Source organism: Crotalus tigris, unplaced genomic scaffold, assembly GCF_016545835.1.
Source record: "Crotalus tigris isolate CLP2741 ecotype Arizona unplaced genomic scaffold, ASM1654583v1 scf7180000019173.45859301935:6455823, whole genome shotgun sequence".
Lineage (NCBI taxonomy): Eukaryota > Metazoa > Chordata > Lepidosauria > Squamata > Viperidae > Crotalus > Crotalus tigris.
In genome coordinates, this window is record NW_024097414.1 from 4226878 (window position 1) to 4254105 (window position 27228).

General features: G+C 45.7%; 2 protein-coding genes across 7 annotated transcripts; one reads left to right on the forward strand and one right to left on the reverse strand.

Moving 5' to 3' along the window:
- The first annotated feature begins 100 nt into the window (after positions 1 to 100).
- Positions 101 to 18582, forward strand: DHRS7B (dehydrogenase/reductase 7B). Of its 6 annotated transcripts, none has more exons than XM_039360537.1 (9): positions 101 to 393; positions 4896 to 5059; positions 6967 to 7237; positions 11743 to 11909; positions 12896 to 13011; positions 13828 to 14038; positions 15116 to 15208; positions 15679 to 15831; positions 16728 to 17579. In XM_039360537.1, the coding sequence occupies exons 3-9, from the start codon at positions 7224 to 7226 to the stop codon at positions 16934 to 16936; spliced, it is 963 nt and encodes a 320-aa protein (XP_039216471.1). In that variant the 5' UTR covers positions 101 to 393; positions 4896 to 5059; positions 6967 to 7223; the 3' UTR covers positions 16937 to 17579. The 6 variants fall into 6 exon arrangements, 5 of the variants coding, with proteins under 5 accessions (XP_039216471.1, XP_039216469.1, XP_039216472.1 ...); XM_039360535.1 differs by lacking the exon at positions 101 to 393 and adding an exon at positions 813 to 1103; XM_039360538.1 differs by lacking the exon at positions 101 to 393 and adding an exon at positions 813 to 1103 and having other exon boundaries at positions 6967 to 7207.
- TMEM11 (transmembrane protein 11) lies at positions 18180 to 27033 on the reverse strand. Its single transcript, XM_039360542.1, has 2 exons — positions 26773 to 27033; positions 18180 to 19125 (listed from the first exon to the last, which is right to left on the reverse strand). Exons 1-2 carry the CDS (start codon positions 27021 to 27023, stop codon positions 18609 to 18611), a joined length of 768 nt encoding a protein of 255 aa, XP_039216476.1. The 5' UTR covers positions 27024 to 27033; the 3' UTR covers positions 18180 to 18608.
- Between the last annotated feature and the right edge of the window lie 195 nt (positions 27034 to 27228).

The window sequence follows — 27228 nt, forward strand, 5'->3', positions numbered from 1 at the left end:
GCGGGCGAAGCGCCGCTGAGGAAGAGGAGCCTCTCCTGAGAATCGCCGCCGCCGCCGCCGGATCGCGCGCTGCTACCTCATGGAGGCCTCGGGGGAGGCGGCGGCGAGGGAGAGGGGGAAGCCCTGGCAGCCGCGGCGGGCGAGGAGGGGTGTGTGCTGGGGCCGCCGCCGCCTCTGCCTCTCCGCCGCTTCTTGAGCAGCCCGGCTCGCCTGTCTCTTTAAATCGCGCCTCCTCGTCGCCGCGCGTGCCCCCCCCCCGCCGCCCCGAATGAGCCCGTCCTCGGTGGAGAGCGCGCGCGGCAGGCTCCGATCAAGCGCCGCAGCCGCCGCCGCCGCTGCCGGGCCCGAGCGGGACAAACCAATTGGGAAAGAAGCAGGGGGGGGGGAAGTAAGGTAAGGAGGAGGAACGGAGGGAGGGTGGGAGGAAGAAGAAGAAAAAAAAAAAGGAGGGTGGAGAAGCGTCGGCCTTGCCTGAAAGGCTAAGGAAGGCCGCGGATTGGCGGCGCGAGGCGCACGTCCCGTCTCTGGGCCGCTCCTCATTGGCGGGCGCCGCCTTCCCTTACAGCGGGATGGGAAGGGGGACGCGAGGAGAAGCGCCGCCCCTCGGCCGCCTTTGATTGACAAAGGAAGTTCTGGCGACGGAGAGGAGGGAAGGAAGGGAGGGGGGAGAGAGCGGGCGCCCATTGGCGGCGCCGCCCGCCGCTCTCTTGGCCTGAGCGGCGTGCGCGGCGGAGGATTGGCTGGGAGGAGGGTCACGGGGGTAAGCGCCGCCCCCGCGGAGCCCAGGCGAGACGGGAGGGGGCGAGCCAGCCAGTCAGTCAGCCAGCGGGCAGGGCTGCTGTCACATCCGCCGGAGCCTCTGCAGGTTCTCGGTTACACCAGCAAGGAGGGCGGAGCTGCCTGGTGCTGCTGCTCCATGGACTCTGCTCGGACAGCCTTGCCCAGCTCGATCCCGCTGCACGACCGCGGACACGTGCAACTCCTGGGCTGCGTTCACACGACCCTCGGATCAGATCGGATGACAGCCAGCCGGTCCTGAGAACGCAGCCAAGGAGAAGATCCGTGTCGTGCAAATAGACTAACTCAGTAAAAGAAGGGTCAAGGTAATGTGGGAAAGCAGCCTTTATTTTTCAAGGGCAATCTCCTTTCTCTGTCTTGGTTTCCATTTGGAATTAAAAGCACAGCCTCTGAACTTGGAGGGTGCCTGGTCCATTTTTTATGGGGGCTTCAATAGATTAATGCAGTTTCTCTCCCCCTCCCCCCATTGGGATTTCAAGACCTTTTGGGCTTCAGCTCCCCTAGACTTTAATTCCAAAGGAGCGGGTCCAGGGTTCAACAAGAGTCAGCAGGAACCACTTATAGTCAGCCTCATTTAGCAACCACAATTGGACCGACAACTCCGTCATTAAATGAATTGGTCACTTAGTGAAACCAGGATGGTGGTTATGCTCTTACTGCACTTCTGCTTTCCTTTGCTCTACAGACCTTAGACAGGAGCCCTGTCCAAGTACACACCTAGGGGCCTTGCCCCTTTAAGTTGGGTGGACTTTAGCGGGCTGGGGAATTCTGGGAGTTGAAGTCCATGTGTCTTAAAGTGGCTGAAGTTGAGAAATATGCTTCTCTCTGGCTTAGATCCCAGATCTGGCATCCCAGGAAGATGCAGTTTGGCTTATTGCACTAGCATGTGAAGGGCCATTGCATTCAGAGATGGACTGTTTGATGGGCAGGTGTCACGGCCTGCGATACAGGTAGTCCTCGACTTAACGACAGCTCATTTAGGGACTCTTCAAAGTTACAGTGGCACTGAGAAAAGTTACCCCTTTTCACACTTAACCACCATTGCAGCATCCCTGGAGCCACACGGTTTAGATTCGGTTGTTTGGCAACTGACTCACATTTACGACGGTCGCAGTGTCCCAGGATCAGCGCGATCCCCTTTTCTGACCTGACAAGCAAAGCCAGATTCACTTAACAACCGGGTTGCACTGATTCACTTAACAGCTATGGCGAGAAAGGCCGTCAAATGGGGCAAAACTCATGTATTACAAATTTCTCGCTTAGCAACAGTTCAATTCTGCCCGTAAGTCAAGGACTCCGTTACAATCATGGGTGGGCAAAGCAGCCACAGGAGGAGAGCTCTTGAGTTATTCAGGGAAGAATGTGGTTAAACCACCAGCTGGAAACCCAGCCCCCCCCCCCCTTCTTGTGCCCTGCTATCATGTTACACACCTGGGCAGAGTCTATTCCCCTCCAGACCTCCACAGGGAGGCTAACACAACCCACCCCGGTAATATGACAAGCCTTAATTCCCAGCATTTAAATCATTAGCTTCTGGGATTTTCTTGGTCTCCCCAAACAAGGCCATTAAGGGGCCAGTAATGTGTATTTAGATGCCAGCTGCCTGCCAATGAACACAGGGTCGTGTGGCCTTGGGGAAGTGCTGGAATTCGCACACTGTCTCGATTGGACTACGTTTCTGGGACCAATTTTCTCCTGTGTTATGTATAAGTAGTCCTCCACTTGTCACTGTTTGCTTAGTGACCGTCTGAAGTTGCAACGGCACTGAAAAAAGCAACTTAGGACCGTTTTTCACACTTAGGACCGTTGCAGCATCCCCAGGGTCACGTGATTCAAATTCAGACGGTTGGCAACTGGCATGTACTTATGACGGTTGCAGTGTTTTTGGGGTGTGTGTCACGTGATCACCTTTGGTAACCTTCCAACAAGCAAAGTCTGGGGGGGGAAGCCGGATTCACTTAATGACCGCAGGATTCTCTTAACAACTGCAGGGCAACTGTAGCTAAAAAGGTGGCAAAATGGGGCAAAGCTCGTTTAACAACCGCCTTGCTTAGCAACGGAAATTTTGGGCTCATTTGTGGTTGTACGTCCAGGACTATCTGCAGGTTGTTTTCAAAAGTAAAAACTTTTCCTTTGTATCCATTTTCTTTTAAACGATGAGATCAACAATTAATAAGCAGAAGCGGTTTTTGCGGAACGGTTTTCCAACCGTGAGCATCCAGCCTTGTCTCCAAATCTACAGTCCCGTCTTTTTCTCAGCTTGTAACCACCTGGTTTGAGGCACTAAATTAAGCCATTGCTTCATCCTGGTTTATTGAATAAGCCCCAAGTGGCTGGATTTGCAGAGTGTACTAAGCGGCAACTATGATTTTGTAAGCCAAGCAGAGTCGCTCCGACAATGAGATAGGGGAGACATAAATTTAATAAATAAAATGAACTGCGAAGGGTTTTATTTGTACATCAGCAAAAAAGCCATTGTGAGATTTGATTTTATATCAATGGGGAGGCCCAAATATGCAGGTAGACCTTGATGAGATATTATCCTCATTTGGGGAGGGGTGGTGATTTCTTGCTTTCCTTTCCTTCCTTCGGACCAGACAGAAAAAAATATTCTTTTTGACAGTCTCCAGATCACAGAATAGCAGATGGCCGGACTCTTTCAACACTGGTGGAAAAATCAATGTTGAGCAAAGAGGAAGATGGCTTGCAAAGCAGGAAGACGCACTGACCTTGAGAAAGGGGGGGGGGGTTGTGAATTTAAAACAGGCTGCTATTTAAATTCTCCCAACAGCCTTGGGCTAAACCAAGAAGGAAACAATTCACTGTTCTCAAAGACCTGACACCATCAACAGAAACTATTGTGGGAGAACGATGGGTTCTTCTTAAAAAAAAAAAAAAACATCCTTGCAGGTTTTCCATATATGTGTGTGTATGTCTGTGTGTTTGCAGGCATGGGAAACATGGAGAAAATTCAATTCTTCACTGCAGCAATCCACGCTTTGAGAACCAAAGCCTTAAAAAGCAAGCTGAAGATGGGTGGGTGGGTTTGAACAAGTGTGGGTGAGCTGCTAACTCAGCCGGGTAGCCAATGATGCCCACTTTATTCCTCTCCAGCAACAATAAGTATTTTTCCTCCTCCCACTTCCCAAACTGATTGTCACAGAGAGAGAAGCAGATAAGAAAAGGGCACCTAGAAAGCTGTGTGTGTGTTTCTTGTGGTGGATCAATTTTACTTCATTTTTTTTTAGGCACGCCGGGAGGGAAGAAACAGCTGCACCAACTTATGGATCAATAGCAGCATCTGCTGGCAAATGTAGGGACTGAGCCTTGGTTAATAGGCTCTGCAAAGAAGCAACTACAATAAATAAAAAAACCTGAACAAATGAAACAATGAGAGATTTTTTTTCCCCTGGCCCTTAGAAAAGAAACATGAAGATCTTTGACAGCATGAACCGTTCCTAGCTTGGTTTCGGCTCCATATGTGGTGTGAAGCTGCCAGGGCTGATCCAAGCGAGCACCATTGGTGGGCTTTGAAACCAGCCTTTAAGGGACTCAGGGCTGTGTTTAATGGGGGGAGAAGAGAAACTTCTACCAATTTGATTAGTAATTTCTTCTGTTGCACGGAATGATAAGAGAGATTTGATAAGAACCTGTAGTGTCCAAGGTTCTGGACAAGAAATGGGATGGTTCTAATCCGGATTCTAGTCCACTGTCAACCAGGGAAGCCCTCGTTGTATGATGGACCAACCTGCCTTGAGAAATTATTGGGATGTATTGGAATGGAGTGGCTAATATATTCAAATATGTAAATAGGAGGAAGCATGCTATAGGCACTACTTGGACCAGGGGGTGTTTAAAAAAAGATGGCAACCACAATAGCTTGGCTGGCTGGAGAACTCTGGGAGTTGAAATCCAGAAATCATAAAGTTACCAAGATTGAGAAAAACACTAAAACAGTAAATACATTGTTATGTCTGTGAAGATTAATGTATTGATTGCCTCTTGCTCTCTGTTAACTTTGTCTAATGGTCCGTGGCTTTATAATATACTTGAAATTATCTCTGCACTAAGTTGAAATCCAGTCATCTGTTTTACAGAATAGTGCTTAATGCAACTCACAATCCTTCCAGGAGAAAATTCACTTCTGTCCTGCTTCATTTAACAAAGAAGAAATTTACGACTAAAGCCAGACCTACTCGGCTTCTGCCAGCCCAGCTAAATGAGGGATGAATAATGAGAATCTAACCATTTTGGACAGAGCGTAAGTTCCTCAATGCAGAGAGTTTTCTGTTTTACATTATTTGACCAGATTTTTTTTTTCCCCTCTTTGTAATGTAAGCTAAATCATATGTTTGGTCAGAGAGAGGTTGAGGTTCAAACAAGCTTGAATATTGTTTTCACCCAGAGTTGTGGAGATAAACAATACCTAAAACAAGGTGTAAACATTAAAGAATCCTGCAAGTTGAGCTGGTCATATCATGATCTTCATTCACTTGTTCATGGATTTTTAGCATGGTTTTTATTTGTAAATAAATAAAAATGGTTTTGCCAATTATCTAAGAATTTTACTTCAGCTTTGACCTATCTTTTCTGAATTAGAAGGTAAACAGCTACCTAAATTTTGAATTAAGTATCTCAAAAATTATTTTGCTATCTGATTTTATCACAGTCCAAATAAATTGGTGCCCCTTAATCATATTTTGTACAATATAAATGCAACCTAAGGGTAAGAAGTACAAGATAAATTTTAAAAGCTCATAACCTACAAATTTCTTCATGCATTTCTTTCCTTTTTTCTTTTTTACAATGCTTCAAAACAGCCAAATTGCTTGAATGGCTTTAGATTTAACTCAAAATATTGGACAATTAAAGCTGAACTCAATTCTTTGAACTTGATTCTTAAAAAGAGGTGCAGAGGGTTTGCCGCTAGCTATATTCTGAGTTACTGTGTTTTGTCTAGCTGTGTTCTCATTTCAAACGGTGAACACAACTGAAATTAATGCTTCCCTCCTGGGCTAGTGCTAAAAGAGCAGCAAGAAGGAGCATCCTGCTGGGGGAAAACAGCCCTTAGGGGGCATTGCAGATTTTCACTTACAGCCAGGTGGCAATGGTGTGTAGGAACAGAAGCTTGTTGTTGTGAAGCAAAGCATCACAGCAGATGCTCCGTTGGTAGAAATGTGAGAACGGGAGAGTAAATAGCCCAGGATTTTTCAAACTTGGCAATTTTAAGATGAATGGACTTTAGTTCCTAGAATTCAATTCCTGGCAAGGGCTTTTCCAGTCAATTACACAACTCTGACTTATTAAAGAACCCATTTTAATCAATATCACGATACATGCTTAGTTTCAAAATATGATTTAAAAAAGATAGTTAATTTGCCTTACTTTTACAAATACTATGTGAATTCCTAGTGGCATTTCTCAGGTTGAATTGAGAAAAACATTTGTTTTTTTTTCTTTTTTGTTGTGTTGTTATAAATCTTAGTAACTGTTGTTTCTGTATGTTGATGTTTGTGTAACATGTTTATAAATTACTGTATTAACATTATTTAAATAACTTAGAACACTGAGAACAGAAAAGAAAAAAAATCCATCAATGTCACTATTTAGGATAGCATACACACACACACACACACACGGAAAAAAAGCAAATTTAGATAAAGCAAATTTAATAAGAATTCCTTATTGTATTTGGAAGTTATATATGCTAAAAACATTCCCTGAAAATCACAATAGGAAAAACAACTATTAATATTATAGACCTAAAGAATTACCTCAATTCCTGGTACTATATATATCCATGCAGTTTTCCTGCAATATATAGAAACAGTTCCATTGTTTTCCTTCAGAGCAATTTTCTGCTTCTGAATATATCCAGCTGATATAGGAACTATGTTCAGGGCTAAACACTCATTTTAACAAAAGCCTCTTCAACAAAATATTGTGGAAGAAAATGCTTTTTCCTTGAAAATAAGGACTAAAAGATTTAGGCGAAAACCCTACAAGAGCATTATTTTCGGTGAATGAAAAAAAATCCCTCTTAAATCCTGAACTGGCCCCTCCCTATTCAGAAATCATGAAACCTCCGCTCCGCCTTTTTCAGTGCTTCTCTCCCTTGCTGACATAAAAAAAGCAAGTCGTATTTTATTTTGTTTTTCCTTTCCTTAGGAAAGGACCGGAACTCTAAGCCAGGAGGAACGCTATTCTTACGGTCAAGATTGCCGGAGGGAACTTAAAGGCAATCGGACCACCTATCGCATCAATTGGCGAGAGCGAGGGCGTTAGACCTCGCGCCGTCGCTGATTGGCTGCTGGCCTGATAGTTCCGCCTGGCGTCTGGTTTGAAACGGTGCATCTTGATTGGACACAGCGGAGAGAGGGCGCGGGGAGAAGGCGTCATCCACTTCCGGGTATGTGATTACGGTGATGGGAATTGCAAGGTAGTTTGTATAAAACCGGGAAGCGGGAATATGCCTCTTTTTGTGTATGTGGTGTGGCGTGTATGTCCCTGTGTCATATTTTCTTGCTAAATATGTTATGTAAATTAGAAAGAGGGGAGATGGGAGAAACTAGAGTTTCTTTCCCCACTCTTGCTTGTTTGGACATTGGATTGCAGTACCCATTATCCACAGCAAGTGCAATAGCTGGATTGGAGGGGGGGTTCTGTGAGGGAGTCATAGCTTCTTGCTAAATATGGAAAGCCTGGCTACATAAATCCAGAAAGAGTGTAAATGGAAGGGGGGAGGGTGTAGAGTTGCTTTCCCAACTCTTCCATGTTGGGTATTGGATTGCAGTGCCCATTACCCACAGCGAGCATGATGGGCGTTCCATCCTTAAACAACTAGAGGGTACTGGTTGCAGAAGTGGTAGATGGAAAAGATGGGGTGGAGTATGACAGGTTGAGGCCATGACTGCATCGTTGGGGATGGGAAGTGTAGTCCAATGGAAGGCAAGGGATGGGAGCCATGTTAGGGAGGGTAATGGAATTCCTGCAGACATAGATGGGGAAGGGGTTTAGAGCAATGTTTCTCAATCTCAGCAACTTTAATTCAATTAATTCATTTCAATTCCCAGAATTCCCCAGCCAGCAATTGTAGTCCACACTTTCTTAAAGCTGCTAGACTGGAGGGTGAGACTGGGAGTTGATCTTGAGACAGTTGACATCTGTCAGTCTAACTTACTTTACTGTAACATGGTTGGGATATTTATTTATTTGTCTAATTTATTAATTAACAGCTTCAGTTATTGTAACTCTCTGACTAAAGTTACCATGGACAATGAAATAGCTGCATTTTGGCTTTGAGCGTTTGTCCACAAAGGTCTTGGAATTAATTTAGGACAGTGTTTCTTAACTTTCGCAGCTTGAAGAGGTGTGGACTTCAACTCCCAGAATTCCCATAGCTGGCTGGGGAATTCTGGGAGTTGAAGTCCACAGAACTTCGAGCTGCTATGGTGAGAAAAGCCAGTTTAGGGAATTCAGACCATTTGGCACCTTGTGTCATCCTTAATTATGTTTCCCTCAAAGACAAACTGGAATCTCAGCATTTTCGTAATATTAGCACAGCAGGCTTGCAGTTAGATTCTGAATTTTTCTTTGAATTAAGATCCAAAGGATTCAACTTCTCAGAGAGTGTGATTGTGGTATTTTAATCAGAGACCATGTCGAAAAAGAACAAGCTAGTTGAGGGATTCTCTCAAGTTTTAATCGCTGCTGGGTTTGGGATGCTTAACAAGTAGACTCTTGTTCTGTCTTGATCTGTTGAAACTCTTGAGCAATTTAATTGTTCCATCACTTCAAGCAACTTCAAAAATATTGCAGTAATACCGGCATTTGAATGGACGTATGAAAAATGGGCAAATGCAATTATGCATATATGCCTTACGTGCAAAGTGAAAAATGGAAGACAGGGTAACCTCACCTGCCTCGATATACAAATCTTGGTGCTAGCATTGCATTAGACGTTCAGAAGTAGCTTGCTGTGATTTCTCCAGGCTAAACATGTCTAATTACTCAGACCTTGATTCAGTTTCAACATTGCACTAAACCCTCATTTTTATAGTTTGGTTTTTAAATCGATGCATTGTGTGAACCAAGCCATTGTAGTTTGTAAGCTCGGATGAATGGCTTAGCGTGTTGAGGAACCCAGCCAGTGGCGGTTTATTTAACCCGATTTACAAAACTGCCTTAAGATGAGAGGTGAAGCAAGCTCAGGGATCAATAGATCTCTTCCCAAAATTAAAGAGCCATCACAAGGAAGAGATTTTAAAGAAATGTGTTCTCTGCTTTCCCCAGAGACCTCAGGTAGTTCTCAACTTACAACAGTTCATTTAGTGACCGTTTGAAGTTACAACGACACTGAAAAAAGTGACTTATGACCATTTTTCACACTTAATGATCATTGCAGCACCCCCCTATAGTCACGTGATCATGAAATTCAGAGGCTTGGCAACTGATCTCTTCCCAAAATTAAAGAGCCATCACAAGGAAGAGATTTTAAAGAAATGTGTTCTCTGCTTTCCCCAGAGACCTCAGGTAGTTCTCAACTTACAACAGTTCATTTAGTGACCGTTTGAAGTTACAACGACACTGAAAAAAGTGACTTATGACCATTTTTCACACTTAATGATCATTGCAGCACCCCCCTATAGTCACGTGATCAAAATTCAGAGGCTTGGCAACTGACTCGTATTTATGACGGTTGCAGTGTCCTGGGGTCATGTGATATCCCTTTTTATGACCTTCTGACAAGCAAAGTCAATGGGGAAGCCAGATGCACTTCACAACTGTGTTACTAACTTAATAGCTACAATTATTCACTTAACAACAAGGGCAGGAAAGGTGGTAAAATGGGGCAAAACTCAAGTTATCAACTGCCTCGCTTAGCAACAGAAGTTTTGGGCTCAGTTGTGTGGTAAGCTGAGGACTATCTGTAGTATTAAGGTTTAGAAGGCTGAAATCACCAGAGGGGAGATATTAGTCCAGCATTAGGATACATATCTTGATGGTGAATGTGCTTAAAGACAAGAATTGGCCGTTTCCCCTGCTTGATTAATGCCAGTTGGGATCTGTCTTTCATCCGACACAAGATGGAGTAGATTGTCCAACTCCCCAATTCTGAATTTATAACCTTCCCATGTTGTTTGCAAAAACTCTTGCAAACAGAAGAGGAGAAGGAGGGGGCGGTATTTGAAAACAGAACCGGTAGGGCAAGACCTGGCGAGAAAAGAATTAAATTTAGCTTGCAAAAAAAAGGACCAGAAATTTTTTTTTCCATGCAGGTGAAGCAATTCTGAATCATTAAACGCTGGCGAGTACAGTCCGGTGCTATTAAAATTAAGAATAGTTAGCAGACAGACAGCTTCCAGTGCAATAAATGAATGGGGGGGGGGAGAAAGAAAGCTACTCTTGATATACATTCCCCCCCCCTTTGGCGCCTTTGAGTCAGTGTTGACTCCTGGCAACTGCCTGGAAAAATCCCTGCCGCTTTCTTGGCAAGATTTCTGAAGCAGCTGCGTACTTCATAGGGCTGAGAAAGAAGGATTGGGGCAAGGCAACATCACCCAGCTGGTTTTCTGCCCGAGGCAGGACTAGAACTCAGGTTTCTCGCTTTCTAGTGGTGCCTTCACCCCTAGACCAACCTGGTGCTCTGAATCTGATGTACCCTCCCGGTTTCTTAATTCCAAAGTCTTCTAAATGGCTTAGAATAGGGGTCTTCAAACGTGGCCCTTTTATGACTTGTGGACTTCAACTCCCAGAATTCCTCAGCCAGGCACACAAAATTATTGACAAATGTAAGAATGTTATTTTTATTTAATTGACTTAATAAGAATTGTATTAGTTTAGACAGGAGACAGTGAATACTGAGGGGAAAAGAGAGGAAAAATTTGATGTAGTAGCTTGAGACTTGCACTGAAGATATTTGTATGTTACTGTATTGTCGATTGGCCCAGCTGCCACGTTGCTTGTTGAATACTTAAATGTAAAACTAGAAAATCGATAAAACATTTATATAAAAAAAAGCCCGTAAAATGAGGCAAAACTCACTTATTAACTGTCTGGCTTAGCAGTGGAAATTTTGGTCGTAAATTGAGGATTATCTATAGACAATAATTTAAAAAAAAAGTTATTACCAAGAGCTTTTGGAATTTCCACTGCTATTCTCAAGTTCCTGACAATGATGTTGCCTGAATAATTTTCCGGGTAGAAACTGACTGTTAGAACTTTCTCTCAAGTGAGAAGATCAGAAATGGTTTACTTCACACCAGGCCTAGTTGGAGCAAATCTTCCAGAACTAGGCCATCCAAAATACAGTAAGGCATGTTCTCTGACTGTGGATCCAGTGGCTTGTCTCAGGGGGACCCAACGGATCACCAGGTGGTTTGTCTTTTCCTGGAGTCTTGAGTTGCTCGGTGTGTGTGTGTTTTTGCCTCCTATTTAATTCAGAGCTGGCCTGATAAAAGTGATAATCTAATTGTAGAATTGTCTCCCTGGCACTTAAACCTTTCAGCATGAATTTGAGGCATCCTTGACCGCCCATGTTTGGTTCGAAAAATGCTGCTGTGCTGTGGTCTAGATTTTTAAGATCTTTTTTGTTGTTGTTGAGTTTTTCCTGTAGTATTATTTTCCCAACACTCTTACAGACTGCTTTTTTTTAATGGCTGGCATGCCACTTTGGAGGTTGGCGTATTAAAAAAAAAAGAAACTAAGTGATTTTATAAACGAAATTAAAAGTAATGCATGGGTGTTACAAAGCTAACCTCAATGACCGTTAGGTTTGACATCTGAGTTTGACACTAATCGTTTTAACATGCTGGCCGCGGAATTCTGGGAGTTGAAGTCCACCCATCTGAAAGTTGACAAAGTAGGAAATCACTGACTTGAAAAGGGTTGGTGATCAATCTATTCATGTGCCTTTTTTCCCCCCATTCCTTTCTGCCACTCCAGGAGAAATCAAAAGCTCATGGATTTCACTGCTGGGATCCTTCTTCCGCTGCTTTTGGGTGGCGCAGGGATCTTCACTCTCTTCCGATGGATCAAGAGAATCCAGGCCAGGGCGTATCTGAAGGACGCGGTGGTGGTCATCACAGGGGCAACTTCTGGATTGGGGAAAGGTAACGGTTTTCTTCTGAAATTTGATCTGGCAAAGAAGAGTGACAGGTCTCCTGCTTCTCCATAGGGAGTTTTGCACTGCAGACTAAAGCAGCGTGTGAGTGGCTTGTTTCTAACTTAGCAAGTCGAGTTCAACCCAGCCATTGGTGCCTTAGCTAACAAACCACGAGGGAGCAAACTATGGCTTAGGACAGGATGGAATCTAGGCTGTGCGTTGCACGGAGAGACAGGAGTCTAAGATAACTTGGAAAGAGCTGGCTTCAGATGGCCAGGGGAAAAAGAAAATGTTTTACATTCTTTATCTGTGTAGAGGGAAACTGGTTTTTTTTTTTTTCCTAGCAATCGGGTTAAAAATAAACAAAACCTTTGCAACACTTCGCTGTCATCCTTTTTAAAAAATACCCAGATTTTTTTTTCCTCTGGGAGACAGATGCTAAAATGAGGTCATTGTTTCTCAGGGATATTTACCCTCCGGCACACCTACTTATAAGCATGTCAACATATACTTTTGCCTTCATAAAATACCTTTTTTTTGGGGGAGGGTGTCAAGAAAGACGTGTTGTCGCTTCAGTTAGCATGACTTGAACAACGGAATTAATTAAAAACATGGTTGGGGGGCAGGCTGGCTCCTGTTGGATCCATCCAGAATGGCCAAATAGCAAAAGCTTGTAAAAGTGGATCAGGTAGTCCTCGACTTATGATCACAATTGAGGCCAAAATTTCTGTTGCAAACAGGTCACAAGTCACTTTTTCCCCCGGTGCCATTCTAACTTTCAAGGGTTCTTAAATGAACTATTGTAAGTCAAGGGCTACCTGTAGCCCACCACTACCACTACCTGTAGGAATCAGGTGGATGGGCAGCCTGATTTTACAAATCAAAGATGTCTGAGGTGAATTTGCTAGGATTAACATTCTCTCTCTCTCTCTCCCTCCCTCTTTTTCTCTTTTTCTTTCTCTTTCTCTCTCTTCCTGCTTTCTTCCTGGCAAGAATGCGCCAAAGCTTTCCACGCTGCGGGATCCAAATTGGTGCTGTGTGGTCGAAGTAGAGAGAAGCTTCAGGAAGTTCTTCAGGAGCTATCCGTCGCTGCTGACCCCCTCAAAAATGTAAGTGCCGGGCGAGAAGGCAAGCTGGGAAATGAATTGTGTTCCTTGCACCCGCTTGACGTCGAGAATATGATGCCTTTTTGGGACTCGTGTCGGTGTAAAAGAAGAGCAGTGGCGTCTAGGGGGCGTCTCAGTCATCCTGGTTATCCTAAAAGTGGTTTTTAAAAAGGCAGCTGGACTTTTCTGCTTTTCCTTGAAGACGTTTCGCTTCTCATCCAAGGAGCTTCTTTAGAACCTCTTCTTCGAGGAAAAACAAAGTCCAGTTTGGATTTTGGTGTTAAATTAAATTTGAGCTTCTCTCCTGGTTCCTGGTAAGACCTTTGGAGAGGTCTTTGCAAAATAGAAAGATGATGCAATAGAGGTGTACAGGCAGCGCTTGACTTACAAGAGTTTGTTTAGTGACTGTTCAAAGTTACGGCACTGTAAAAAGGAACTTACGATCATTTTTCACACATATGACAGTTACAGCATCCCCAGGGTCACCTGATCAAAATTTAGACGCTTGGCCACTGACTCGTCTTTATGATGGTTGCAGTGTCCCCTGGGGTCTCGTGATCCCCTTTTTAAGACCTTATGACTATCAATGTCAGTCAGAGAAGCTTAACGACTGTGGCAAGGAAAGCCGTAAAATGGGGCAAAACTCTCTTAACAAACGTCTCATTTAGCCATATAAATTTTTATGCTCCATTCTGGTCATAAGCCTGAACACCTCCCTGAACAATATGCTGCAAACTCTATAGCTGAAAAGATTTGGGTGCCAAAATTGTGGGTTTTGATATTATTTCTCTCCCCCCCCCCCTTGCCCCATTTTCACAGGCCCGTAGACATCACACTGTAGTTTTTGATCTCTCGGATATCAAAGCTGTAGTGAACGCTGCGAAGGAGATTTTGAACTGTGTGGATCACGTTGATATTTTAATTAACAACGCTGGGATCAGCTACCGGGGCACCATCGCAGACACCGCGATAGAGGTGGACCGGAAGGTGATGGAAACCAATTATTTTGGTCCAGTTGCTTTAACAAAAGGTAAGCTCAAGACGTTGATTTCCATTTCCAGGTGAGAAAAGACATACACACAACCCCCCAAAAATCCGAGCAATACAGCAAAATTATGAAATAAATAAACAACGGGAGGAATAGAATAGAGACAAACTCCAGGTAGTCATTGATTTATAACAGCGGTTCTCAACGTTTGTATGACGGCGACCCCCGTCACACAAACGTGCGCATGCGCGGCGCGGCCGCGCATGGGGGCGGGGCCCCCACGTGCGGCACGCATGCGCGGCGCCACCCCTGCGCGCGTGGCGCGCATGGGGGGCGGGGCCCCTGCACGCGGCGCACATGCGCGGCGCCACCCCCGGAGGCGCGGCGGCGCCCCCATGCGTGGTGCGCATGCGCGGTGGCGCCCCCGGAGGCGCGCCGCCGCCCCCACGCGCGGCGCGCGTGCGCGGCACCACCCCCCCGGAGGCGCGGCGCGCCCCCGGAGGGGACAAAATGGCGGATCGCCGCGTTTGGCGACCCCACAAGAGGTCGATCGACCCCAAATGGGGTCGCGACCCATAGGTTGAGAACCGCTGATTTATAAGCATTGTTTCAGATACTTGGCTATTGGAACGTACCGGTATTTTCCCCAAAATAAGACCAGGTCTTATATTAATTTTTGCTCCAAAAGACATCTTAGGGCGTATTTTCGGAGAAATACGGTACTAATTACGTCCGTCGGGCTGACGATCTTACCTGGTGCTTATTTTGGGATGGGGCTTATATTAGGAGCATCCTGAAAAATAATGCTGGGGCTTATTTTTCTGGTTAGGTCTTATTTTCGGGGAAGCAGGATAGTTGTGACAGTTGCAGCCCTCATATTTGTATTTATGTATTTATGACGGTCAATCACATGATCGCCGTTCAGGACATTCCCAGCCGACTTTCAACCAGCAATGTCAAGGAGGGAAGCTGGTCTTGCTTAACGACAGCGTGATTCACTTAATAACTGTGCAAAAAATGCTGTTCCCAATTGTGCTTGTTAAATCGAGGATTACCTGTATTATTAAGCTAGGGTTTGATGGCAAGGGTCTTTCATTTTTCTCCCCTCTTGCATCCCAGCCCTTCTGCCTGCCATGATGGAGAGGAGGAAAGGGCACATCGTAGCCATCAGCAGCGTGCAAGGCAAAATCAGCGTTCCTTTCCGCTCGGCGTGTAAGTACGGCTTTCCTTTGCGGCTCCTGTTGTGGTTTGTGGTGTTTTGAAGGCCTGTTTTAACCTGGGCGGTTTCGTGTTTTCAATTCGCTGATTTCATTCTTAGCTGTGTATCAAATTGGAAATACAGAGGCAACGGGTGGCTTAGGAAAAACTCTCTGTTGGATGCTGTTACTTTCCTCTCATTGATATCAGCGGAAACAGCAACCTCGAAGAAAAGGCACAATCCACACAACACACTTCTATTCTGTTCTGTTCTATTCTATTCTATTCTATTATTCTATTCTATTCTTCTAGTGTACACAATGCACACAATTGATCAGAATTAAATCCAGCCTATTGGTTTGGCCCTTCACAACAGTCTCAGTGTCTCATGTAGCCCCTCCCCCCCTTGGGAAAAATTAACCGCCCATCCCTGCTTTAGACTCTGGCTGGGCACTAGTAAGTTGGTGATCAATCTCCTTCTCCAGATGCAGCCTCCAAGCACGCAACTCAAGCCTTTTTTGACTGCTTGCGAGCCGAAGTGGCGCGATTCAACATTGAAGTGACCGTTGTGTGTCCCGGCTACATCCAGACGAACCTTTCGCTCAATGCCGTCACGTCAGACGGATCCCAGTACGGAGGTGAGGACCGGTTCTCCTCTCAAGCCGACGCTATCTGCTAATCAGGTGTTTGTGTATTCCAGGGGTCTTCCAACTTGGACCTTTGATGACTTGTGGACTTCAGCTCCCAGAATTCCTCAGCCAGGCATGCTGGCTGAGGAACTCTGGGAGTTGAAGTCCACAAGTCATCAAAGGGCCAAGTTGGAAGACCCCTGGTGTGTTCATTTGTCGAGGCCCTCAGGCTTCACAATGCAGTTGTACAAACCCACCGAACCAAACAAATGTATGGTACTATGATGCTGAATTGGCTACAGTAGGGGAGTCTGTCCCCAGCTGTTGGGGACTGCTGGGCGCATCTGGAATTTTGCAACGATGTTATGGGCACTCCTGAAAATAGCTGCTGTGGCAGATAGGGCCATTTGTGAAAGCGTATTTAGCAGCCACCCCCCCAGCCCCCAAAGGAGCCATTGAGCTACCCACGTCTAAATCTAAGACTGCATCTGGGGTCTTTCTAAGCCTTGGGCACTGCTGGCAATGCAGATCAGTTTTGAGGCTGCTGTCCTTTTGCTTTGCAGAACAGCTGCTTCCTTTATCATTAAGGGAATAAAAATGTCACTGGGCAGGGAATTTGAAGGTCTAAAGCAGGGGTCTTCAAACTTGGCTCTTTTATGACTTGTGGACTTCAACTCCCAGAATTCCTCAGCCAGGCACGCTGGCTGAGGAATTCTGGGAGTTGAAGTCCACAAGCAGGGGTGTTCAAACTTGGCCCTTTTATGACTTGTGGACTTCAACTCCCAGAAGTCCACAAGTCATAAACGAGGCCAAGTTTGAACACCCCTGGTCTAAAGACTTGGCCTTATCCATGAACCTAGCCTCCCAGCTCCTAACAATGCTGGCTTGCTTTCTGTACAATGCAGTGATGGACAAGACCACCAGTGAAGGCAAGGCGGCGGCTGACGTGGCTCGGCTGGTCCTGGACGCCGTGGGGGAGAGGCAGAAGGAAGTCCTGCTGGTGCCCGGTTTCCTGCCCGCCCTGGCGGTCTATCTCCGGCCACTCTGCCCTGCCCTCTTCTTCACCCTCATGGCCAGGAGAGCTGGCAAGGACAAGAAGGAGAAGGAATCCTAGCCCTGCCTGGATGCTGCCCTGTCAGAGGGGGACTGAAGCTGGACCGGTGGGAAAACGGTGGGAGTGTTTTAATTTCATCCTTCGTTGCACTAAAAGTCGGGTTTTGTCTGGGGGCAACAAACATCAAACGCAAAGTCTTCGGGCAATGCAAAGCATGTGTTTTATCTCTCTCTGTGTGTCTGTATATATATGTATACACACACACACACACACACACACACACACACACATATGACCTGAATTTGCTAGGATTAACATTATATATGTATGTATACACACATATGTACACATATATACATACACACAAATATATCACGTGAATTTGCTAGGATTAACATCTCTATCTATATCTATATTCAAACACATCTCAAATATACAATTATATAGTATATATTTATATTACATATTTTTATATAATTATATATTATATAATGCAAGAGATTAATCCTAGCAAATTCATGTCAGATGCTGGGAATGGAAGCCCTGTAGCCGACATGCTTCCCCCTCAGCGTGCCATTAATAGCTCAGTATGTTGAGTTCTTTTTCTCACCTGCATCTCAAGCTGTATTTCACGCTTAAACGGGACAGGGGAAAAACATGAGTTGACCCTCGTAGGTATTAAAATATTCCAAGTTAAAGTAAACGGCATGGATTTTTTTTTACATTTTCTACTCTTTAAGCTTAGCAGTTTTCGACAGCCAAGCCTCCCAATCAAGCTTGCCATTCCAAAAATGCAAATTATTTCAATGTTAAATCCTTCCATCGCCCATCTGCTGCTTTTCTCTGCTCCTCAGCATGATGACCCTGGCCCTTCTTTAACATTTGCTTGCACATTCTGGGGAAAATAGGTTTAGGGCTATCAGTAGCAGAACCATTCAGTGTGTTTACTTTGGGAATATCCGTGACTGTGCCAAAGAGAAGCTAGAATTATTTAACCACCGTTTTTCTGTCTTTTCGTTTTGAAGAAAACTGCTGCGCTAAAGGCTTGAAGAAAATATATAACCCCTAACTGCTGTTGCATGGAAAGAGGCTATAGCAAAGAGCTGGGCTTCCTCAAGGGAGCAGCTGCTGTATCCAGAAAGCCACAGGATCTCGACTTTTTGCCCAAATTGCCCTACGGAAGAGAAACTTGAAGGGGTTCAATTCCTAGTTCTATATTCCAACAATCTATCTTTTAAAATGGGGCCCACCCAGCCGGAGAGTTTTCCACCCGATCTTTTAGCACCGAAAGAAAAGGGACCCCTTTGAAATTGTCATCCTTTAATGAAAGGTCAGTGATATCTTTGAGCTGGTTCTGTAGAATACAATGAAACAAGATACTTAAGGGTTTTCCCAAGGGGGGGTGCGGGGTGGAAGAACCCAAATCTACCCAACCCCCTGTATTGTTTTGCTTTCAACGAGACCCCACGACCGTCTTCCTTGCTCATCCTGTTCCGGATCTAGGTCTGGGGCATACAAAAATAACAGACATCCCTTGATGCATCTGTGACGTGTGATTGTTTCTTCCCCCCCCCCCCAAAAGAAAATAATAACCAAAGCAACAATAATAATAATCGGGTAAACCAAAACGGTTTCCAGGCACCACTTCAAGAGGAAAAAAGTCGAATGTTCCTGTAGGAGTCCTTAATACACCTTATTGGTTCGGACGGGTTTCCCCCTTTCTTAGCCGCGATCATACGGCGTAGAGTTCGTACACCTTCTTTACACAGTACACCAGGGCCGCCAGGGCTATCGTGTTGTGCAGTCTCTTCCTGTGCAGATCGTCCTTCCTCACTAGCACAACGGGGGTGGAGGTGGTCAGCGTGTGCAACGGCAGGCGGGAGAGTTTGTAGGCGTTGTACTCCACCTGATACTTGCAGCAGGGGTCAAACTGCCAAGAGATCCCATAGAGGGTGCAGCAGGCCACGCTGAGCACGCCGGCCGGCAGAGAGATGTAGTGGGAATAATCCACGGGGAGAGCCAGAGGGGTGAAGAGGCAGGCCGTGCCAGCCAGCACCGCCGTCTTGTGCAGGCAGTTCCCCACCGTGATCCAGCGGGCCGTCTCGTCCCCGATGCGGGTGGGCTCAATCACAATGTACTTGTACTGGGCTTCCAAAGCTTGCTCCAGCTCGTATTCAAACTGGTCCTGGGCATTCTCCCCGTTGTAGATTTCGTGAACAATATAACAGTCCGTGGCAGATAAGGAGACCCTGTTGGAAGAAAAGGCAGAGTTACTCAAGAGGGCTGCGGGGACAGGTCTCCCCCTCTGCTCTTCTCTTCAATTGGCCCCTTGGGAGCCCATCGCTGGCACCATAAATATAGCCGTAGTGCTTAAGACTTATATACCGCTTCGCAGTGCTTTACAGCCCTCTCTAAGCGGTTACAGAATCGGCTTGTTGCCCCCGACAATCTGGGTCCTCATTTTACCATCCATGGAAGGCTGAGTCAACCTTGAGCCGGTCAGGATCGAACTCCTGGCAGTGGGCAGAGTTAAGACTGCAATACCATATTCTAATGACTGCTCAAATGGGCCAACTTTAATTCCCAGAGTGGCCCAGCCAGCTCTGGCTGAGAATTTTGGAAGCAAATTGCACATGTTGTGACTGGAGAGATGGTCTCAGGTCTGGGGTCTCTCTGCCCCCCCCATGACAACCCCCCAGTATCATTCATGGGTATCCCAAGCCGTGCGCTCGGAAGAATTTTGGACAAAATGCCAAACGGTCAACCAAGCAGGTTGTGACGTACACATTTTGGCAGTAAAGTGCAAACCATGACAAGTGTTACAGCCTTTGGAGCTTTGTTGTGGATGTTCTAATGTTTTAATTTATGAGCTGTGTAGTCACCCATTCATTGCTGGGAGGAATCGAAAGGAATTAATTGGAGAATCTTAACAGGTTGAAAGATTGGCTGGTTTGTCTGGTTGGGAAGCCCCACTGCCTCAACTTGACTTATTGGGCCACTGGAAAATCCCTTCAAAGCCCTGAGAAGCAAAGTTGTCTTGCTGAACCTGTGAAGTGGTGGACTTTGTGGGTCTCCAGGATGTTTTTCAAGAGGCCTCAGGGCTTTGATAAGGCCAGACCAGTTCCCGGCTCTTCTGTTGAACATGTCAGCAAAAAATAAGTGGGCTTATCAACTTAGCACATTTGCAAGCCGTGTCAGGAGGAAAAAAAAAAAAAAAAAGCTTTTCACAAAATCTAAGCTGTACCAAACAGACAGAGAAGGGTCTGTTTTGTTCAGGCCAGGATGTGACCCGGCTTCAGAGCAGCTCTTTATTCAACACATTCATTCTCTGGGGCTTCACATCCCTAACAAAAGCAGGATTAGGGTCCCGTGGCATTTGTTTAGTGTCTGTCGCGAATGCTGGCGTCAGTAAGGCAGAGACGAACGGGGTGAATTTGACTGGTTTGGCCAAATCTTTTCCCTATCCCAATCCAAAACCTAGTAGAGAAGACTCTATAGAGCTGTGTTCCTCTCCCGTGGACTTCAATTCCCAGATGGGTGGACTTCAATTCCCAGAATTCCCCAGCCAGCTGTACTAGATGGGGAATTCTGGGAGTTGAAGTCCGCAATGCTGTTCTAGCTTCTATTTATACCGGTGGGAAGAGAAACACGAGCAGGGAGGAAACTAATGGATGGACATTACGGGTTTCCAGTGAGGTCAGGTGGGGAACAGCAGGCTGCCCTATTTGAAGTTTGATCCCACCTGGCTGTTCCTACGGCTTGAGGAGCAACTTTAATCATATTATATTTGTTGGGGTGTCCCAACATTGTCAGAGAATCCTGTGAAGTGGCACAACGCATGTAAGCTCTCTGGTCGACCTTGTAGCGCGTCACTTGAATCTCGTGAGACATCGCAACTGTCCACAAAGGAAGAATTCATCTTTTTCCAGGAGCTATTACTGGAAATTTCGATCTCGGCTGGCTGTCCAAACAGACCATTTATTTTTATAAACAGCGAACTAACCTTAGAAGCGTATTTAAGATTGATCCAGGAAATGCTACAGTTAAAGTAGTATACCCAATTCGTCAGTAGCATTTCACCTTTTCTGTACTGTTTTTGAGTCTAGCCCTAACCCTGACCATCTCACCTAGGAACACAAGTATTCCTCAACTTACGACTGCTTGTTTAATGACCGAAGTTACAAGGGCACTGAAAAAAAAGGGATCTTGTGAACGTTTTTCGCACGACGGTCGCAGCATATCCGTGATCACGTGAACAGCATTCACCCGCTTGGCAACTGACATGTACTTATGACGGTCGCAGTGTCCCAGGGTCACGTGATCCTTCTTTACGACCTTTTCTGACAAGCAGAGTCAAGGGGGGAAACCAGATTCCTTGAAGAACTGTGTTAACAACTTCAGTGGTTCACTTAACAAATATGGCAAGGAAAATTGCAAAACGGGGCAAAACTGTCTCACTCAGTTATGGAAATTTTGTGGCTCCATTGTGGCCGTAAATCGGGATCTACCTGTATTTCCCAGGTCAGCCAGAACATGCTTCCCTTCCAAGGAACATTCTGTTCTTTAAGCAGAAGATCACTATGCAGAAATGCAACCAGGAGCTTGCATGAAAGAAGAGGAAATGCTTTGCATTTTCTACTCTAATAAAAAAATTTTTTTTTATTATATTCCTGTTCAATTCTATCCCATTAGACTAAGCAAAGTTTTCAAAATAAAAGAGAGAGACTTTTATCAAGGAAAGAAGCAACCTGGAACTAAGGAGAAACTTCCTGACAGTGAGAACAATTAACCAGGGGAACAACCTGCCTCCAGAAGCGGTAAATGCTCCAACACTGGAAGGTTTTGAAGAAGAGACTGGACAGCCGTTTGTCTGAAATGGTATAGGGTTTCCTGCCTGAGCAGGGGGTTGAACTAGAGGACCTCCAGGGTCCCTTCCAACATCATCATCATCATCATCATTATTATAGACTGAACCTTTTTTAAGTCACACAAACTACCCTTTAGAACAAAAACACCAGCATGCCACAAAGGTGCCTGGTAACACAGAGGAGATTTATACATATTGAAAAAACAAACAAACTATATCTAGTGATTTAACCAGTTGGGTAAAGATCAGTATTTATTGCTTTCTTGGCTTTCCAAACATTCAGAAAGTGCTTATTAAAACAGCCAGAGATGGTGTTGTGTTAATTACAGGCATCCAGGTTCACAAGAGGAAAAAAAAATTAAGCCAATAATTTATGGCTGAAACATAAGTTGCAAAAGTGAAACAGCCACACATATTTAATCTGTGAAAGAGCAGTCTAACAGGTCCCAGTTTTACCTGAGTACGGAAGGATAATGTAACAGAGAAAGATTACCTGCTCCTAAATCTGTAGGTGAAAACCAGTTTTGTGTCGTGGTTAAGGCACCAGGCTACAAACCAGGCGATAGTGAGTTCCAGTTCTGTCTTAGGCACAAAGCCAGCTGGGTGACCTTCGGCCAGTCACTTTCTCTCAGCCCTGGGAAGGACGTAATGGCAAACCACCTCTGAAAAACCTTGCCAAGAAAACTGCAGCAATCCACGAGTCATAAAAGAGCCAAGGTTGCCTACCCCTGCTTTAGGCCAAGACTTAGAAAGATTCTGGAATGTAACTTGCATTGATCCAAGCCAAACATCTAGGCACAAAACCAAATGTCCGTAACAAATTAAAATAAACAGTAGTTAAGTAATACTCTGCATATAGCTGGGACTGCACACGTATCAAGCTAACCTCCAGTTTAGACACAGCTTCTCAAACCACAACGGGCTGGATTCACAGATCACATAAGCACACATTATGTATTAACCTAAGGCAGGAGCTAAAGTACTATCAAAGAACACTGGCAATTAATTGAGCACTAGATTATTATGAGATGTTATGGCCAACATCATCCATAACATTGTTGGCAGAAAAGTTTTAAGCATTGGAGCTATCTGTTCAATTTCCTATTGCTCCCCAAATGTTGTATTTGAGTAGAAAACCTTGGCCTCTCATATCAAAAGGGCTTAAGTCAGACGAGTCCAAGACGTTGAACCAAATTATAGTACTTTTGCTCTTTCTGTATGTAACTCAAGAAATTTAAGAAGTTTCTGAACTCTGGCAACTTTTAAAACAGGTGGACTTCACCCCCCAGAATTAAGTCCAACCTATTTTGAAGCTACCAGGGTTGAGAAATAATGCAATAGGGCGGGGGTGTCTTAACTTTGGCCAACTTTAAGACTTGTGGACTACAACTTCCAGAATTCCTCAGCAAGGGAAGTTGAAGTCCACAAGTCTTAAAGTTGCCACGGCTGGACACCCCCGCAATAGCGTATTATTAATCCCATTAATATTAGTCTTTTCATACCCATAGCCTTGCCTTCAAAACTAGCTAGCAGTTCAAACCCAACTTCATTAAAGGCGCCAGGAAAAACAGCTCTTGAGTTGGAGGAATCAGATAGGAAGGACTGGGCCATTGTGAAAATGGTCCAGATGTTGGCTGAACGTAATTCACTGTATCTAAACCACATTCCTAGCTGCAGCCAGAGTCTCTTGCGGATGTTTGGGGAAAGAAAAATGATGTGGGAGAACTCTAAGGGAAGAATCCACTAGGATGCAGCTAGCACTTGCCCAGAAACATGAGATCTGAATTCACCACATGGTTCAAAGAAGAATTTTCTGGACAGCTGCTTGGAAACCTACATGACAAGAACGCCTATCAGCCCTCCTACATTTTCAGAAATACGGATAATAAAAAAAAAAATATCAGCCAGCAAGTTATGTTTCCCAGGGCGAACGTAAAAACACTCACAGCTGTTTCTTCTTTGGACGAGGAAGGAAAGGGACATTTCCAACAATTGGGGGGGGGGTGAAACTTTATAGAGCAAATAAATATTAATAAACACAAGCCAGGGTGTGCCCTTGTAACTCTGGATGGGATCCCAGAATACAATGGAAACATACTTTAGAGTAGGATCTGCTCTGGAGAGCATGTAGGAGACTAATAATAAAATGTACTCTTTGCCTTGTATTAGAGCAGTTTTGTGCCGTGGTTAAGGTGCCAGGCTGGAAACTAGGAGACTGTGAGTTCTAGTCCTGCCTTAGGCATGAAAGCTGCCTGGGTGACTTTGGGCCAATTACCAGGAGGCTATGAGTTCTAGTCCTGCCTTAGGCAGGAAAGATGGTTGGGTGATTTGGGGCCAATTACGAAGAGATGGCGAGTTCTAGTCCTGCGTTAGCAATGAAAGCAAGCTGGGTGACTTTGGGCCAATTACAAAGAGACGGTGAATTCTACTCCAGCCTTAGGCACGAAAGACAGCTGGCTAGCTTTGGGCCAGTCCCTCCCTCTCTCTCTCTCTCTCAGCCAAAGCTACCTCACAGGATTGTTATGGGGAAAACAGGTGGTGGAAGGAGTATTAGGTATGTTTGCCCCCTGAGTTACTTATAAAGACGAGATAAAAAAAAATCTAATAAATCAATAAAAATAAACCAATTAGAGAGACTGGAGCAATAAAACATCTGCTTCAACCATCATTTCCTCACTGCAGCTTAATGGTTAACTGTTGAACCGCAGCCTAAGAAATGCAAACTAGATAACAATGTCATCTTTTGGTTTGCAACCCCTTGGTAACAAAATTCAGGTGGGGTTGATCCAGTCTGGGCAGTAGAATAAAAATTAAGTTGCAGTTTTCAGACTTTGTTAGATAACAGTTGGGTTATAACTATTTTTTTCCCCCAGAAAGTAACCCGAGACGATCAAAATAAAAATATTTATTTCCCACTTTTCATTCAGGAGCTCAAGCACTGCCTCCTACCTTCCTCCAAACAACATTTAGACTATTTACCATGCTAACAAAATAGCCATCTGTCCATTCTGGCTGAGGAATTCTGGGAGTTGAAGTCCACAAGTCATAAAAGGGCCACGTTTGAAGACCCCCTGCTTTACGGATTTGTAAGTAAGTGATGGGAAACGGGAAAATGGGATCATTTGTTATATTTTAAAAGAAGGCGATAAGTTATTTAAATAGTTTGTACTTGTGAAGAGAGAGGTTATTTCTTTATATATTTATTTTCCTTTACTATATTGGTTTTTTTTTTTGCAGTTTCTATCTTTTTCTTTTGTCTGTATTAGTTTTTTCATCTTTTTAATTGTAATCTTTTAAATAAAATGTTTGACTTTTCCCTTCTGACATTCTCCCACCCTTCCAGGTCCACCCCAACCCACAATGAAGTACGCTCACTGCCTTGACTGATAATATAAACCCAGAGGGATAAAAAAAATCTAATCATTATTGTTTCCCCCCTTCCCAGCCAAGACCACCCTTTTCCACAAAACTTGGGCCTTTCCAAAAACAGCTGAACTCTTTCCTTTCTCACCCAGCACTTCCCACAGGACAAATACAACTTCACACCAACCAGCACACCAAATACTTTTATCTTTTCCTTTCATTGCTCCCAGCCTCCCCCCTTTCTGACAGCCACAGCCATCCAGGACCCCACCTCATCCCCCACCCATATCATTTCCCTGCAGCTGCATTAATAGGACAGAAACCCCCCCCCTTTTCATGGGTTGTTCCATCAAATCCCTCTTGCCCAGTTTCTGCCATTGGAAATTTTTAAGAAGAGACTGGACAGCCATCTGTCCAAAATGGTGTAGGGTTTCCTGCCTGAGCAGAGGGTTGGACTAGAAGACCTCCAAGGTCCTTTCCAACTCTCTTATTATTATTATTGATCATCGCACAGTCAGCCAGATGTTCAGACTGGATTTGGCATTTTTATCTATGTATCCTTACCAAGGACCTGGGATAGGCAGAGGTGGATGTTTGATGGATGTTGCAGAATGGAAGCTGTTCCTAGTAAGGCCGCCTTTTGCAACTGACTGATAGTGAATTTATCAATGCCAAGGGTGTCCAAGTGGTGCTCCAGCTTTTTGGGGATTGCACCCAAGACGCCTATTACTATTGGTGCCACCCTTGCTTGCCTTTGCCACAGTCGTTCTATTTGTAGATCTTTCTATTTTATTATGTTACCCAGTTCTTTCTCTTCTAGTCTGCTGTCCCCAGGCACTGCCACGTCCACTATCCAGACTTTTGTCTTTCTTACGGTCTGGATAGTGGGTGCAACATCATCATCATCATTATATTATTATTATTATTATTATTATTATTATTATTATTATTATTATATACCACCCCTGCTAGGTAGTCCAGACTAAAAGCACACCCAGGAGAACTCAATCTCTCTCTATTGTAAAGTTACCCCAACAGAATCTTGCAGAGCTGGAAGTCTTTCTCCCCCCCTCCCACATTGTCTTTCCCCAAAACTAGGAGGGGCCCTTCTCCTCCCCCCAATTCCTGCTTTGGCCTCTCCTCTGACCCCTGTCCAGCCTGCGGATCTTCGTCCTACCTCCCAAGATCATTCTCACAACCCGTGACTGGTTCACACGACCAGCCTCAACCCCCCCCATCCCGCCCTCCCCCAAAGCTGGTTTCTCTCCCTCCCCCTCTCCACTCCCCAGCTTCAAAAGCCCCGGCAGCTCAACTCAGGGGCTCTCTCGGACCTCCCTCCCCATCATCCCCAGCCTCCCTATCAATGTGATCCCCCTCCTCTTTTTAATTAGAAGGTGCAACCCACCCCCGCCCCGTTGCTGGCTCGAGGGGAGGGGGGAGACAGATCTCCAAAGGCTGGAGCGTGGAGGCAGGGAAAGGGCCGATGCGGCAGCTCAGCCACGATGGGGACGATGGGCATTGTAGTCGTCCGAGGCTGGAGGGACCCTGATCGAGCAGTGGCCCGAGCGGGGAGGCGTGCAAGCCCCGGCGCCGCTTCCCTTGTCATCAAGCCCGGCTCAGAGGGGCGAGGCGGCCCGGCTTGCCCGTCCGGAGCGGCGGGACTCACCTCTCCCGGGCGGCGCCGCCGCTGGAGCTGCCGGGCCCCGCGCGCCTCCTTCCCCAGGCCGCCATCTTGGAAAAAGGCTTCGCAAATGTCTCCGCCGAAAGGGAGGGACGGCGGTGCCGAGCCGAGGGCGGAGAGGGCGGCCGAGGGAGGCGCCTCGCGAGGGCCGCCGGGAAACGGAGTCCGGGAAGAGGGCGCGGAGGAAGCCCGGGCAACGGCTTCCTCCTCTCGCTCAAACTACAAACTCCAGCCATCTTGGCGGCGGCCGGGCCGGAGGCGGCGGGGGAAAGGGAAGGGGGGAAAGAGCGCGCGCGGTGCCGCCTGGGAAATGGAGTCTCGTCGCAAGGGAAGGCTGGGGGAACAGCGGACGGGGAAAACTACTTTTCCCAGAGAAGGGCGGGAGTGGCGTGGTCCACGCGGGAGGCTCCCAGAGAGCACGAGGGGCGGGGAGAAGAGATT